The 17892-nt window shown below is 41.2% G+C and overlaps 1 protein-coding gene across 1 annotated transcript; it reads right to left on the minus strand.

The window, feature by feature from the left end:
* Positions 1-2093: 2093 nt before the first annotated feature.
* Positions 2094-16107, minus strand: LOC110971132 (sorting nexin-1). Its single transcript, XM_022221462.2, has 15 exons — positions 15948-16107; positions 13741-13888; positions 11512-11627; positions 11312-11378; positions 10773-10816; positions 10533-10674; positions 10374-10452; positions 9701-9776; positions 9400-9513; positions 8010-8103; positions 7685-7890; positions 6842-6985; positions 5961-6041; positions 3755-3826; positions 2094-3093 (listed from the first exon to the last, which is right to left on the minus strand). The coding sequence occupies exons 1-15, from the start codon at positions 16065-16067 to the stop codon at positions 3043-3045; spliced, it is 1554 nt and encodes a 517-aa protein (XP_022077154.1). The 5' UTR covers positions 16068-16107; the 3' UTR covers positions 2094-3042.
* Between the last annotated feature and the right edge of the window lie 1785 nt (positions 16108-17892).

The following is a 17892-nucleotide window of genomic DNA, read 5'->3' on the forward strand; positions in this document are numbered from 1 at the left end:
AGGCGTTGGCTTGCAGCTTCCAGCAGTAAAATCCTCTTTAATGTGTTTCTTGGTGTGTTTTAGGGCTTTGTACTGGATAGTTGTCTTGGTAAATGTGCTTCTTTAGCCACAGTTAGCACATGGTGCTAATGTGTGCAGTGATTAGTGGATTTGGTGCAGCTGAGTTGTGTCTTTATCTTGGCTGTAGTGAGTCTTTAGAGGTTTTTGGTTGTTTGTGAACCAACGTTGGTTGTCCAGAAGGTAAGAGTTCCTGTCCTGATTCTCTGTTTAAAGAATGAGAAGCTCATTCTGAAAAACTTAAACAAAGGTTTGTGGTGCTAAAAATCTTAAAGTAAAGATATCAAGTTGAACATCTGGATGGAGACTGATAAGTTGACTTTCCTTCATTTCTCTTGAGCGACTCCATGGATTTTAGGGATGCTGGTTAAAGACCTGCTCTTCTAGTCGTCTTCCTTCGAGGCGTCACCTTGGCGGAGTAACACCAGATAAACATAATGCTGGGTCATCTTGGGGGCTTCAAAATGAGCACTGCAGTTCCCTGAATGGCCAATTGGGGCTGCTCTAAAAATGAGTCAGTTCTCATAGACCTCCATGTTAAAATGTTCAACTTTACAGTAGAGAAACACGTTTACAGCCTGGAATAAAAACGGTTTTGGTCTCTACAGCTAATTTCCCATCATGACTCCTGTACAGCAGTAAACTTTGATTTAACTCACCAGTTTAAAACGTATTAAGACTTATAATGCATAATTAAGGGAGACTTTACCTCGGAGTGACATCACATTCTTTAAGTACAGTCAGTGAGGAAAATTCAGGGGTTAAAGCCATGTATGAAGGAATATAATGCAGTGAGGCTCTCAGGTATTCTGTAGAGTTTTTGAATGTTTGTTCTCCTTTCATCAGCTTTTCATTTAGTGTATTGAATATGATATTAAATATATATTTAATATATCGCTGAGTCAGCTCACATACAGGCCAGAATTACTCTCCTGTCATCTTTCATGTCTTTTATTTGGTGAAGTAACCTCTATAATATGCATGTGGCTCCTTTTCAGTGATAAATGAACTGATTTGAATTCATCTTGTTGCTGCTGGACTTTAAGAACTTGTGCTTGAAAGTTTCTGCACTTTCAGAATATATTACATGTTTGTGTATTCTGCAGATAACAGGCCCGGCTCTGTTCTAGAAGTTATCGTGTTTTCAGCACCATCTTTTATGTTTTTATTGCAGACGACAAATGCACGTGTTGTGAATACTGAGAGGGATGAACCTTCTGAATATCACCTGAAATCCAGCTCCATTATTCTGACTCTGATCCAGCTCTGGAACAACAATGAACATCGTTTAGACAGTTGAAGTCATTTACATCTGTTTGTGTTAAACGTGATAAAAATAATGGATTTTGTTATGAAAGGTGTCAGTAATCCGTGTCCTATTACATTTTGCACAGCACTAATCTCAGAAGTGTTTTTTATATTTATCTTTTCAGAGTTTTGAAGCAGGTTCTAGTAAATCTGAGGTCAAACATCATGAACATCCCAATGTAGGAAAACATGCTGTTTATCTGGTGTTTTAGGAAACGGATTTAGTCGTGCACAGATCGTAGAACATAGAACACTGATATGTTCTTGTCATTTGTGTATTTTGTCATGAACCATCTCTAAATCTTTCTACACATTGAATCATTCTAAGAGGGAAAAAATAACTAATTGAATTATTTTGTCATACAGCAAAAATGAATAAAGTTAAACCAACAAAAGAAGGGTTTTCTGAGCATTTTAAGCACTTTAATCTACTTTAGGTCAACATACACCTAAATGTATTTGGATTGATTTAAATGTTCTATACCAGTACAGTCACCATGTGTAGTAAAGGTTTAGACTGTGGTTTAGGTGCATTTTAACCAACAGCAGCATTTTAAAAGCATCTTAATCTCCAAGATGTGTCTGAAAAGGACACAGTAAGCCTGTGATCACAGAGGGGTCCGTTACTTTTACCCCTAGAGGCCCGATGTTTCTGAATTCATCCATTTTACAGAACCGAAACAGAAAATCCTAACAGACGAAACAAACTCATAAAACGTGCCCAACGCTTAAGCAATCATCATTTATTTTGTACATCTACCTGTAAAGCATCTCCAGGAAAATGTGTGTTCTAATGCAAAGTGGTTACAAAAATAAAGCACGTTCTGACGTAAATATGACATGACAGAAAAACTACACGTACAAATGCTGATTAAGAAAATAAGGGACTGCATCAAACGTCTGTGCCTTTGTGTCGCTGCCAAACCAATTTATCAAAAAAACAAAAAACAGGATGGTTCCTACTAATATCTGACGGTTCAGGTCCTCTACATGTGGACACACGTAGATGTCATTTACATTCTCTCAACCTCTGACACAATAAATCTAAAGAACTTCATCGTAGAAAATAACAACAAATAAGTGATTGCATTTTGTCAGCCTGTAACCTTACGGTGGTTGTGTAACATCAGCTCTGACTCTATGCTCAATGAATCACCATAATGTGCCAACGCTGCTGCAGAATGACCGCAGTCATCAATAGTGGCGTTTCATTTAAAAAAAAAAAACAGCTTTTCCAACTGTACAATGCATTCGAGTGCATCAAAACATCCATGAACACAATCTGTTAGAGTGGAATGACAAACGTCTACCTCCTACTGTAAACTACAGACATGTTATTCAGGGCAGTACCTCAGTGTTAACACTTCAATATCGACACATAAATATATATCCTCACTCCTCAGTGAGTCTTACAAACACTACGGCCAGGTTCATCTCTGCTGGGTTCTAGCTTTAGGCCATCTTTAACTCAACAACAAGGAATTATAGCAGAGAAACGTGGTGGAAATGTGGCAGCTTATTATATCAAAGACTGTACAAGATAAGAGAATACACTCTAATTAAAAAGAAAAAACAATGGATGGAAGTTTGTTGTGTTTCAAAATTGTCCTCTCAGTTCGTGGTAAAGAGGTAAAGTGTTCTGAAGGCAGCAGGGCTCTTTAAACATCTCCCTCCTCTCTAAGCTATGGCCTTGGCCTCAGGCAGGAACGCCTCCCAGAACTTTATAAGCTGCAAAACAGAAGGAAAGAACAAGGATTCAGTTCAAAGGTGCTGATAGGAAGACAGGATGTCAGTAAATGCTGATTGTTACCATGGAGACATCATCATCAGGAGCTGCTGATTTTAAATATGAGCATCGACAGGCAGGTTCTGTTTAAAACTACCACCTAAAAATAAATAAGTCATATTTTACATTGAAGTTAACCCTGCTGCAAAAATGCTTCACTTTTATTTTTAGTTTCTAAATAAATATAGATGATTTTTGCTGTTTTTCTATAGTTGGGTTTTACAGATTACAGATATAGAATATTTTTAATTATTAGTTTTTTATTATTTATATATAAATATGTTATTTTTGCTAATTTCTTTCCTATATTTGGGTGTTACAGGATTAAAGAAGTTTTCCTGTTAAAAGCAGGTAATGTGTAAATGAACAGCGATGTGTTGTGTCTGCATCCCAGCAGAACACGACAAGAACACGAATAAAGTGTTCATTCCATCACAGGACAGGCCTGATGGGATCATTCGGACATTTACTTTAATCAGCCAACTTAAATCCAACCCTACAGCCTGACAGCGCCAATATTTAATACTCATAGTTAAAAGAATAGTTTTATGTGCTGAACAGAACATTTAACACGATTAAAATGTGATGAAATATAATTATTACCCGTTGCTGGGACTGCAGCATCGCCTCCAGATACTTCATAATCTGGCTCTTGAAGTCCTTAGCTTTTTCTTTCTGCAAAGACAAACGTGTCGTCACGTCTCAAGCTGTTAAATGAAGAAGTGAGGAGGAAGAATTCACTTCCACGGTGCACGGAGAAGGAAAACATTCTGAAGACTAAAAGCAGGAAGACTCGTCTGTAAAGAACAGCTTCACTCGTTCATCCTGGAGCCTCCATCGCAGTGAAACACATTATTTCATGATTATTATTTTACATTCACACTGACCTAACAGATTGTTAGATAAAGAATATGGTCATGTGGTCTCAGTTGTCAGAATCCTCCAGAAAAAGCTAATTCTGTCAACCTCACTGTGTGACGAGAGGCACAGTCTGAGGATCATCACAACCAAGGAGATTAATCCTCTGAGCAACATGAAGATCTGCATAGAATTTCAATCCATCCCATAAATACAGATCCCAGGACTCCTTATGTATACGATGGAATATAAACTGAAGATGGAGAAACTGAATGAACACATTCAACGTGTGGATTACACATTCTGTAGACACTAAAAACTCTGTGCAAGATCAGCCTTTTTCTACTTACTAAAGAATTCTGTGATATAGATCAACCTGTGCAGTATCACCGTTTCCTCTATTAATATTCTACTTTCCAATACCACAAACACAGGAGGTCCTCATCTTACGTCAGAGTTCTGTTCCTACACATCGATACAAGTCAGTTTTCACCATAAGTCTGAACTCTGGTGTAACCAAAATGTAAACAAATCCGTTCCGTGCATCACGACATCCATCAGTTCTTCATAAAGTCATGAATACCAACCACTTTCATGTATGTATGAATCATTTTACTAGAAGATAACAGAATATTGTAACAGACTGATGTTGTTGTTGATGTTGAGGTTTTAATGTTTATTGTTCAGTTCCAGATTTACCTGATGTCAGTGAACGTGTCATGTTTAGTTAGCTCACCTCTGATTGGCTGAGAGTCAGCAGTAGAGAGAGCTGGGAACGGCGGCTAATTCTGGAGCTAAGTTATGGGTTTTTCTAGTTGTTCTGGAGCTAAGTTATGGGGTTTTCTAGTTGTTCTGGAGCTAAGTTATGGGGTTTTCTAGTTGTTCTGGAGCTAAGTTATGGGGTTTTCTAGTTGTTCTGGAGCTAAGTTATGGGGTTTTCTAGTTCTTATGGAGCTAAGTTATGGGTTTTTCTAGTTCTTATGGAGCTAAGTTATGGGGTTTTTCTAGTTCTTATGGAGCTAAGTTATGGGTTTTTCTAGTTCTTATGGAGCTAAGTTATGGGGTTTTCTAGTTATTCTGGAGCTAAGTTATGGGGTTTTCTAGTTCTTCTGGAGCTAAGTTATGGGGTTTTCTAGTTATTCTGGAGCTAAGTTATGGGGTTTTCTAGTTCTTCTGGAGCTAAGTTATGGGGTTTTCTAGTTATTCTGGCGTTGGCTACGGTCCACAGTATCCTGTGTGAAGGTTCAATAAACCAGCAGAGAACCAGATAAAGTCTCACTCATTCATCACAGAGGGTCACTACAACATGTTGACCTGTTTTTACATCCTGACCCATGTTGGTCGGTGTTTCTGTTCCCAGTTTTTTATTCTGTCTAATTTCACTTCCATGGAGACGACTTTCCTTTTCTTAAAGCATCAGAAGAGTCTGACTTACACTGGGAGCCATAATGAAGGTAAAAAGTCAGTGAATGCAGCACAATCCAAGGTGGAGAACAGACAGAGGATGGAAACAAAGCCGTCTGATAGCGGTGTGTGACGACGTATTCATCCGCTCATCAACTAGTTCCATGTAACCAGTTCAGACGTAACGCTGCAGGTCAAGGACGTTGTAAATCGAGGACTTCCTGTATGTGTAATATTGGTGTTTTCCAAACCCATAACATTTGTTTTCTGTGCCACATCTGAATTTGTACACATGAAAGAGTCAGTACTTGTGTCTATTTTTATTCTCTCCTGATGCTCCCCACATGTCTGCTGTCCCCACCGTGGAATAAAGGCTGATACTATCTCATCTCTCTACAGAAAAGCTGCCCAAAGTAGAGAGAACACAGCAGCAGACCATTTTAGATTCCCTGTAATGACCTCAGTGAAAGGCCTAAAGGTGAAACTTTATTGATTCTATAATGAAGCTGTTTTTATGCAATAAATGGAAAAACATTTTTCAACAAACCTCAAATCTGAGAACCTCCTTGCGTACAGTCATGCCAATCCTGTCAAAGTCTCTCTCGTACTGAGTGACTCTGGACTCCCACTGAGCAGGAGGAAGAAAACAGGAATTAATACGTGGTATTTAAGAACATGTGATGTCAAAAGACCAGCTTTAGGATTCTGTTCAGCACATCAGCTGCTATCTCTGAGGGACGCCTGTCACATGTCAGAAAACAGGAACAAATTCAATCTGAAAACAATAAACTGAGAAATAACTGGTGGAAATAAAACACCAGCAGGTACAGAGGTAGAACTAAATATCAAACAGGGTACAGAACATGTTGCAAAGCGACCTTCTAAGGGCCGAGGTGACGTCTTAAAATAGCTCCTTTATCTGACCCAGCAGCCAGAAAGCAGATATTCAGCCTCTGGCTCAGTGATTAAATGTCAGGAGACCAAATCTTCTCCCCTCTGGAAGCAGTCAGCTGGGTGGAATGAAAAGGTTTCCAACGACTGAGACAAAAACAAAAGCCCACTCTAAACAGACTTCTTTTTCTGAGTGTTTTACTGGTTTTCTACTGGTGTGATCTTCAGTCTGTTGGAATTTAACCTGATGTGAATCCTGTGTTGTTGGAAAACTAATTCAGCTGTGAGCGGCTTCAGGAAGACGTTTTATTTTGTAGGAAGTTTTTGCTCAGTGTTTCTTAGATGGTTTAGAAAACTCTCCCAGCTTATAGAAGGAGGGACAGCTGACCAATGAAAAGGCTGTTCTGAATATCCTTCACGATAAACAGCAGCTGCTGCTGTCTTCCATGCTGTAAGCATAGAAGTGATGTTCAACAGTTCCAGTATTTTCCATGACTATCAGCAGAAAGTAAAAGCCTCTAAAGCCTGCCTCGGTACCTCAGTGATCTCCTCCTTGGCCTGCTGCAGTTTCTCGGGTTTGTTGGCCCACAGCAGCTTGGCCTCGGCCTCCCTCTTCTTCTGGAGTGTGCTCTGAGCCTCCTGCCATCGCTGCCACGCCCGCATGCGCTGGTCAAAGCATCCCTGAGGACCCACAGCACATCAGACAACAGCTGCAACACAACCGGATCATTACACCTTCAGGAGCATGCTGGCAGTAAAACTGTGGCCTGGAACGACGCTGAAGACACCACGGAGCTCAGAGAGAAGCTACATCCTGACAACTACTGCTAAAACCAGCTCAGATACACTCATATACAGATAATTCTGTCTCTTTTCTGTGATGACACTTGGAAGTAAAATGAATAAAAACCTGCTCTTTTTACTGGGTTTTACTGGGAGCTTAAACCTGCAGGTGGAACTTTTGTCTCCCCCTTTTGGTCGTAGGAATAATTACACAAACATCGTCAATGTGTTCTTCAGACGTGGGACTCTCTGTGAACCTCTTTCTTTCTACTCTGAGCATCAGAAACGTTTCTTGGCGGTTCCTTCTAGGTTTGTCTGTCGTCTAATCCGTCTCCGTCTCTACAGTAGTTTTGCTGCTCAGCTCTGACTAACCAATCACTGATGGCCTCAGACTCCACATTTAAACCTCCAGTATTCTGCTGAAGGCTTCATTGTTTGAAGGTATCTGGCAGGGGATGGAACAGAAGTAATGTGTATGGAAGAGTCCTCTCCAGCTGTAAAATATTCATGTGCCTTTTTCTTATTCTAGTATCAGGAGCTACATAAACTTTACTTTTCCAGGCCTCTCTCCCTTCCTTTACTGCTGTCTATTCTCACCCTCACAGCCCCCAGCAGCCGGATGTAGTCCGAGAGCAGCTCTGCAAAGATGAAGAAGTCGCTGGCTGCCTGCTCCTGATGCAGCTGCTCCATCTTGTCCTCCACCTCTGCCAGCTGGGACAGGGCTCTGGACAGGGCGGTGTTGTCCTCGGAGTTCCCCAGCATGGCCATACTTTTGGCAAACACCGCCGTGTTCCCACACAGCTCTGGTGAGGAAGGAGGAAACAGAACAATGATTGTTTGGCCCTAAACGACCGGCAGCTGGACTAAACTCTCCTCTGTCTGCAGATGAAACTACCAGAACAGCAGGACAGAAGCAGCTCACCCTTCCGGTGGTTGACCAGCGAGTCGACCACAGCGTGAAGCTTCCTCAGCTGCTGCTCCTCAGCCTCCACCTCCTGGAACTTATCCTCAAACCACTGAGACACAGAGACAAGAAGATTTTAAAGACCACAGATTCATCCTGTCTGGTCTGATCTGACAGACCTGTTTGTTTAGCTGCGATGTTAAATCATTCAGTGATGGTATGAAGTTAACACAAACACGCAAACTAAAACAGGAGTCCAGTGCTCCCTGGTCATATCACAGTTCACTTTTCACCGTCTCACTGTATGGCAGATTTTTAAGTTTCATTTGGTATCATGGATTTTTCGCAACATCACAGGATTTTGCTGTAATTAGGTATTTTATATATTTATTACTGTGAGGAGATGCATTGAAGAACAACTGGAGAAAGGAAATCTGCCTTTTATGCACTCTGCAACTGCCAGATGCTTTTATTTTGACACACAGTGAGCAGCAGGAAGTGATGAAACACACGTCACATCACGGTCCTGACAACAGAACACTGAACCAAACTAACCAGGCTGACTAAACCACAAAAACACAATAAAACACAAACACCACTAACACTGGAACACGAACATGAACCACAATAATGACTTTAAACCCCCAACACCCCCAACTCCCATGATGCATTGCAGCACAACAGTTCAGTCACAGACCGGCTCTGACATCGCTGCATTATTTTAATTAGCTTTGTGGTAAAATTTGCATTTTCTACACTAAAAAATTAAAAACAACACAAAAAATCAATAAATAATAATAAAAACATATTTTAAGAATATTTGATGTAAATAAAAAGCATAGCATCCAGCGCTGGGCCCTGATTGGCTCAGAGACCAGCGCTGGGCCCTGATTGGCTCAGAGACCAGCGCTGGGCCCTGATTGGCTCAGAGACCAGCGCTGGGCCCTGATTGGCTCAGAGACCAGCGCTGGGCCCTGATTGGCTCAGAGACCAGCGCTGGGCCCTGATTGGCTCAGAGACCAGCGCTGGGCTCTGATTGGCTCAGAGATGGTAGCATCATCTCCTCTGTCTCCTGTTCAGCAGCATTCAGCATCTGGCCTCCGTTTCACAGACGTCTGATCGCTGCATAGTGCTGCTCTGAGGTGTGAGGAGGGTTTATAAAGCCTTTAAATGTAAAGAAATAATAATTTAAATATGGTCACTACTTCACGTATTTTCGTCTGGATCGTACGTAACCCTACCATAGACCAGGGACCGCTGTACTCAAACACGCCATAGAAATAACAGTGAATGTTTGGCATATCAGATGTTTCTCTGTCTGCATCTTTTCTGGTGCCTCCTTTGATCTTTCAGGGTTTATTCAGAAACGAAATGAGCTCCAGTGTCTGAAACCTGTAGAAGTCCTTACAGTGTCAGATTCATTCATCTTGATGGTCATCTTGTTGACAGCGTCTGATGCCTTATTGATCATTTTGAGGAAACCAGCTCCACTCAGAGCCTGAGTGTTCACCGCTCTGGGAAGCTGAAAACACACAGAGGCTCAGATGTTAGCTCAGATGCTAGCTCAGATGCTAGCTCAGATGCTAGCTCATCAGGTGCTTTAAGAAAACGTCACATTCAACAATCAAACTGGAAACTTCTTCAGGACCAACTACTGAAAACATCGAGTTCATTCAACTAAAAATGATTTTATGTTGTAAAACACTCACATCATCTCTCTCCAGGAACTCACGGACGTCAGGATCTTGTAGCAGCGACGGATGACACACAACTCTCTGAAGATACCTGCAGAGCACAGCAGTAACACCATGAAGGGAGTAGAAGTAGTACAGATTAAAAACTAAAGCATAAAGACACCCAGGATCCTAAACTAAACCTCCAGACTATCAGACAGTCATTCATCTGTACTGAAGGGTAAAACATTCCTGTTTAGGTCACCATGAGCCTGGAGGCTGAAGAGTCCATCCAGGGTTTATAAGTTTAGTTTAAATGTTAGATTAAACCTTTAAAGGAGTGCTGGAAGGGAACAGTGCTCATAAAAGGCTGAGATAATGAGGGTCATGGAGCTGCAGCACTGAAAGGAGAACGCCAGTAAATAAAAGAAACACTTGGACCCAAAAACAGCAGAATTAAGAAGTTAATAGGCCACATTCTGCTCTACTGCCCCCTACTGGACAGGAGTCAACACCGTATTGTATAATAGTATAAAAACAGCTGTTGCTCCGTCATACATCAGCAGATTAATCTGTCAAACCTCTGCTGGTCTTATGACAACGCTAGAACAACTGACGGTCTGAAGAAATCGTTGAGCTACTGGGACTAAAAGCTGTGTGTAGTTCATGTGGAAACGTGGCGTTAGAATACTGTGTGGATCATCATCACCTCTCCAGAGCTGCTCTTCTTCTCTCCACAAACTCCACTGATGACGGGTCGTCCATCCCAACCTTTACTTTAGTCATTCCTGTGGGTAGAAATCACGGTTACAAGAGGGGAAAAAAAAAAACATGAAACACAGTAAATAGAGGAGAGCAGGAAACCCACCTACAACGCTCTTCTCAGGAGGCAGTGGAATGATGCAGCCGTGGAGCGACTGTTTGACCGACAGCTTCTCATAAAGGCCCAGGAAGTCACTGAAACGCCTCCTCACCGAGAAGGTCTTACTCCTGAACATAGTCAGGGACGTCTGGAGGAGGAAACAAGGAGAGGACATGAGAAAGGAACTGGAACAGAGAGTAGTAACGATATAAACATATTCTGATTGATAGGAGATGGACTACAGACCCTGGTGGACACTTTGTAGGCCACATATGCATTCATGCCGTCTCCTACGAGGACGGAAACATTAAAGATGTAAAACGACCAGTGTCCAGCTCATGCATCACACATTTAAATATAAAAAACATAAGATAACCTATTTCTGTTCCAATTATCCAGGTCCTTAACAGACAATGAAGCCATTGTCCAATCAGAGGCCATGACGCTCTGCTGAGTGTTTGCTGGGACTGTTCAGACGTATGTTTGGTGCTGGCCGTCACTTTTACAGGTTGAACATCTTCTTTAAGTTTATAATGATTGTTTTGTTTACATAGTTTTGGACAGTTAATGTTTGCTTCTTTCTATTTGATTCTTGTCTATAGAACCACACATACAGATGCTGACAGATGTGTAACCTCTGGTATTGATAAAGAGAAAAAGGGAACACCTTGTCTTACATTCTGACCGATAACAACCCTACTCACCGGTGAAAATTCATACGTTTTAACGTCTACTTTCCTAATAAGAACATCTGAATGAACTGCAGACAAAAAAAAGGGACTAACCGACTTTCTCAGGGTTTGTGACGGCAACGTCCACATCAAAGCTGTCCTTGGCCTCTTCCTCCTCCAGCTGCAACCAACAAGGCGACACCAAACAGTCCAAACTGTCAACACAACCTGAACATCTGGAACATCTGGCTGCTAAAGGCACATTACACAGGGATTACTGCGTTCTAAAAGTATTTCCCAGCTCCAGCCGTTACCTGCTCCAGGGAGGTGGGCTGCATGGCTGCAGGGCTCTGGGTGGAGGTGGAGGAGGCAGAGAGCTCCTTCTGAGCCGAGCCGCCGGGTTTGTCTGTGCTGAGCTCCACCTGAGCCTCTGAGGAGAAAACACAACGCTTTTATTAATGAAAGATTCTCTGTGTCCTAAAAGGAAAACAACATGACTGAAGAGCACGCCACACGCATGATAAGACTGAAGGATTACATACTACACGTATGTGAAACTACAGGATTACATACTACACGTATGTAAAACTACAGGATTACATACTACACGCATGTAAAACTACAGGATCACATACTACGCTTGTAAAACTACAGGATTACATACTACACGCATGTAAAACTACAGGATTACATACTACACGCATGTAAAACTACAGGATTACATACTACACATATGTGAAACTACAGGATTACATACTACACGCATGTAAAACTACAGGATTACATACTACACGCATGTAAAACTACAGGATTACATACTACACGCATGTAAAACTACAGGATTACATACTACACGCATGATAAGACTAAAGGATTACATACTACACGCATGTAAAACTACAGGATTACATACTACACGCATGATAAGACTAAAGGATTACATACTACACGCATGTAAAACTACAGGATTACATACTACACGCATGATAAGACTGAAGGATTACATACTACATGTATGTAAAACTACAGGATTACATACTACACGCATGATAAGACTAAAGGATTACATACTACACGCATGTAAAACTACAGGATTACATACTACATGCATGTAAAACTACAGGATTACATACTACACGCATGATAAGACTGAAGGATTACATACTACATGTATGTAAAACTACAGGATTACATACTACACGCATGATAAGACTAAAGGATTACATACTACACGCATGTAAAACTACAGGATTACATACTACATGCATGTAAAACTACAGGATTACATACTACACGCATGTAAAACTACAGGATTACATACTACACGCATGTAAAACTACAGGATTACATACTACACGCATGTAAAACTACAGGATTACATACTACACGCATGTAAAACTACAGGATTACATACTACACGCATGATAAGGCTAAAGAATCACACCGACAGGCTGTGGTGCTTCTATTATTATTTGTTATATTCATGAGAAAAAAGCTGCAGGCTGTGCAGCTCTGAAAATGAGAAGTTCTGGACGTTGGCATCAAACTTTCTTTAAATAGCTCCAGACAGCCGTGACTACCTGATCAATGATTGAAGGTTTTCAACCTTTAGATGATAAACTAGAACACTGGTCTGATCACTCATAACAGACGTTTATTTTTCCTTCTTAGAAAATCTAGAAGTAGTCTTATAATAATTAAACTGCTTTACTTTGGTTATAAATCATATGTTTTTCACCCTTGACTATGCCATTATGGTCTGGATCAGATTTTTCAGTCATATTTATCCGTTCCCTGTACTGTTGCTCGTCTGATTCACATTAGTTTTACTGTGTTCAACTATTTTTGAAGACTGTTCCATGAATGAAATAATATTATTGGTAACGCTCTGCCTCATGACAGTAAATTAAACATGATGTGGAGAAAAATTAGACCTGAACCTAAAACAAAACCTCATGAGACCTTGGGTTGTTTTCAGGGGTTAAGAAAGCAGCAAGATTCCAACTAAAACGGGACAAACACGATCTTTAGCAGAACATGTGCCCTCAGTAGTGTTGGACGGCAGATTAGAAAGCATTTCACTGCCCTAAAATTAAAAACTACACTGGCTAGAATAGAACAGCTTTTACTGTCATCATGCATGAGGGCATGCCTCTGGACGGTCCATTGAAACCAGCTACAACAATAAATAATACAATCAAATGTACGTATAAAACAAAACTGTATTTAGAATTCCAACACATGCAAAAAGAGTCAAGATAAATACAGTACAGCGAGGAGGCAACGAGATCAAATAAAAACCAATAAAATAGAATAAATATGGGCAGGAGAGTGCAGCAGTCCTAAAAGTGACACTGTGTGTGATTGTTGTGAGTTCAGAAGTCTGTTTCTGAATAAAGCTGCATTACTAGTAGTAACAGACTACAGATTAGTACAGTGAACATGATGGGTAATAAAACACTTCTGCATGCCCTTAATGTACAATAAACCACTCTCACAGGACCTGGGGCTGTTCTAGGATCTGTAGATGACAGTGTCCTCACCAGCAAACAGGTCGTTGTCGTCATCGGAGTGAACGCCGTTAGATTTGGCCGTGGTGCTGCCGGCCTCCTCCTCACCGAACAGGTCTGGAGGATCCTCACCGCCTCGGTCCGGCTGGGAAACTCCTCGGCTCACAGAAACCGGGTTAGTCTGCAGACAGGAGCGTTTAATGAGCCGTACAGACATCACAGAGAAGCTCCAGAGTCTGCTGGCCATCAGAACAGTCAGAGAGGATGGAGTCATGTGAGCTGAATATCAGCAACACCAACCTCAACATTATCCACAGCAGACTGGCCAAGATACACTCAACAAAAATATAAACGCAACACTTTTGTTTTTGCTCCCATTTTTTATGAGATGAACTCAAAGATCTAAAACTTTTTCCACATACACAATATCACCATTTCTCTCAAATATTGTTCACAAATCTGTCTAAATGTGTGATAGTGAGCACTTCTCCTTTGCTGAGAGAATCCATCCCACCTCACAGGTGTGCCATATCAAGATGCTGATTAGACACCATGATCAGTGCACAGGTGTGCCTTAGACTGCCCACAATGAAAGGACACTCTGAAAGCTGCAGTTCTATCACAGCACAATGCCACAGATGTGGCAAGATTTGAGGGAGCGTGCAGTTGGCATGCTGACAGCAGGAATGTCAACCAGAGCTTTTCTAAAGTGTAGTTTACTTTTCAGGTTTGTTTTCTAAAGTGTAGTTTCTTATCTGGGTTTGCTTTGCTGCCTTTATGAACGCCTCCTGATTCTCTCCCAGTTCTCCACAATAAATCCAAACCCATTAGTTTGTCCCTTTCCAGGACCCGTCCACTCCGTTTCCTGGTTACTGCCTCCATCCACCCTCACCAACTACACCTGAGAGTCTGTCAGAGAGACGGTAACAATAAGTGGGAAATAGTGGAGGAAATATGGCAAAAAATACAGTAAAGAATGGAGAAAAATGGCACTTTGAAGGACTGGATGTGACCTCAGGCGGGAGATAACTGGGAGGCGTGTCGGTTTGTAAATGTGAGATACGTGTTAAACATGCAGATTTAATGCAGCATGTTGGCACCAAAAAGACTCTCCACAGCCCGGTAGATCAACAGGTTTAAGGGTGACCCGTGGGTTTGAATCCAGCCCTTTGCAGGTCCTCTCCCCTCTGACAATAAAACTGAACAAAGCCTAAAAATAACTGAAACAGTCCATGAGTCGTGCAGACGTTGGTTTCACCGCTACAGAACAACCAAATGAGCTGCAGATAGCCTCTTACAGCCTGACACACATAAGTTATTCAAAGTTTTATGTCCATTTAACATTTCTTCATGTCTTTATTTGATAGGGAAAGTGCACATTAATGAATGTCTCTTTAGACAGGAACAGATGTAAATATGCCGGATAATAGCAGCAATACTCATTTACATCTGTAGTCCCTAGACAGGTAAAAAAAACAAGACATAACAGTGATATACAGGACAATAGGTGACTAAAAAAGCACATTACAAACAGTGCACAAAGAAGTACTGTTGCTTATGCATAATGGATATGTCTTATTTTAATGAAAGTTTACATTTTTAAGACATTCAAAGTTTTTATGCATTTCCTGTCAATTTACTGAAAAACAAAAATAAATGTATATATTTATGCTGTTATCTAGAGACCTCTGATTTACAGAATGTACCAGTCCAGCTGTTTTTGGGCTTTTGCCCCAGAAAAGCCCAAAACACCCCCCGCCCCCACCCCAAAAAAAAGCCCTCCGGAGAAATCTAAAACAGCTCCAGAAAATCTCATAAAACATCCACAACACAGTCACCCAGAAAAGCCAAAAAAACAAAACAAAACAAAAACAAAAAAAACAGCCTAAAAACTGTTTTCTGGGCTCGTTTCCATGGAGATAGTTGCTTCTTTCTATCGCGAGATCTGGCATCACAGAGACGTTAAGCAAAATAAGGACGCAGTTAAAGGATCAGTTTCCAGTTACAGGACAGGCCAAAAAGAAGACAAAACTTAGCACTAGTTAGTCCAAACGGATCAAACTGTGCACAAAAGAGCAGCTTCAGCAGCATTTCTGGGTAAATTCCGCCGCTTTGACTCAGAATTCTGTCAGTTACTGTGGATCCATGAACAGATAAGATAAAGAGGCTGAACCACTTCCTGCTCCGACTTAAACCGGGATAAGAACACATAAACCGGGCTGCTGAGGCCGGAAACGGACCTTACTGACGAAGATGTCCTCTCCCTCGTCGCTGTCTCCGTCTGCCGGCTCAGTCAGGCCGGGTTCTGGGTCCTCTGCTGCGGGGAAAGGAGGAGGGTTCCGATCCGAGCTAGCCGCCATGGTCCGTGTTGTGAGGAGGACTGACGCGCCGGAAGTGGAGCCGGAGAGGACCAATCACAGACCGTAGAATTATTACAGAGGCTAGGGGAGCAACGGCTGCAGCGACACCTGGCGGTCAGAGGACAGACAAACAACATCCCAGTGCATCTAAACCAAAGGAGTCCAACTGATTCTAGTTCAGGTTCCACTTTCAGCCCAGTTTGATCTCAAGGGACCAGAAAAACCACAGCATAGTAACCTATAAATAACCACAACTCCTGATGGTTCCTTTGTTTGAGTGTAAAAAAAATACATCCTGAAAATGTTCACATTTAAGGAATTATCTTTTTAAAAAAACATTATGAACAGCCTGAAATTTATGAAGAAAAATAAGTTCAATTTCATCGACATTCAGCTTCAGTTTATCATTTCCACATCACAGAGTGTCATGGAGGATTTTACTTTATGATCAAAATGACAAAAGTCAGACAAAAAAGGCAAAAAACAATGAGACACAAAATGACAAAAAATGAGACAAACAACAAAATCCAAAACAAAAATGAAACAAAAAAATTGAGAAAAAGTTGCAAAATGACAAAAAAAATGGACAAACGACAAAAACGAGACAAAAAATAAAAACTCTAGAATATTTCATGTTTTACCTTTATTAAATAACTGAAGGAAACCAGTAGTTGGCTGAAACATGACTATACTAGCTCCTCTTAGCTCTGCGCTAGCAAGTGATCAGAGAAATAGTTCTATTAACTACCATTTCCTTTAAATATAATTTCTCCAGCATATGTTAGAGAAATTCTATTTAATACATATTTAGAAATTAAATTTCTTTTAGACATGTATTTTGCAATCGTCAAAAATGTGCTGATCACTGACGTACAGGAGGGTCTAAACTCAGCATATTATAAGGGTTATCATGTTTAACATGCAGAGGAGCATTTTAACCAGAGCTAAACACTATCTTACTAACTACAGACGTGTGCCGCTGTGTTCATTGTTTACTAAAGAGTTTGACATATGAAAACATGTGGAGTCAGACGAGGCTCTATTTTTGGTCTAAGCTCAGTATTTTATAAAGGTTATCGATCACGTGCACAGACCTGAATCCAGCTGGGAATCTGTAGCTGAAAACTGATAAACATTTAAAACATCCCTGTGTAACCCAACACAGTTTGAGGAGTTTTGCAAAGAGCAAAGTGGTAAAAGTGCCGCGTCCAGATGTGCACGGCTGATGTGACCTGTCTGCACATGCTCAGTGCCGGAAATGTGGCCAAACATGCATCAACTAAATACTGATCAGAAAACTTGAAGCTGGATAATTTGATCTGACAATGGATGTAAGGTGACTGGAAATGTCATCGAGTGGACGTTAAAACGCAGGGAGGAAAAGAATTCAATTCAATTCAATTCAATTTTATTTATATAGCGTCAATTACAGTCAACTCGTCTCAAGACGCTTTACAGAACCCATATGCCTGACCCCCAGAGCAAGCCCAAAGGCGACAGTGGCAAGAAAAAACACCCTTTAACAGGGAAGAAACCTCGAGCAGAACCCGGCTCTATATAGGGGGGACCCATCTGCCTGCTGGCCGGGGGGGTTGAGAGGGACAGAGGAGGGCAAGGGGGAGGGATGGGAGAAGAGGGAGGGGTGGGAAAGCAAGGAAAACACAACACACATTTGGATACATGCATGACAGGATATGTGACACAGACAAAGTATAAGCTAACATTGAAAACTGACTCATAGTTTACTCTGATGATGTACGGCTCTGACATTAAACATACTCCATATATAGCTAGCAGTAAAATTCAAACAGTATGTAAGTTAGCA

Source organism: Acanthochromis polyacanthus, chromosome 2 (assembly GCF_021347895.1).
Source record: "Acanthochromis polyacanthus isolate Apoly-LR-REF ecotype Palm Island chromosome 2, KAUST_Apoly_ChrSc, whole genome shotgun sequence".
Classification (NCBI taxonomy): domain Eukaryota; kingdom Metazoa; phylum Chordata; class Actinopteri; family Pomacentridae; genus Acanthochromis; species Acanthochromis polyacanthus.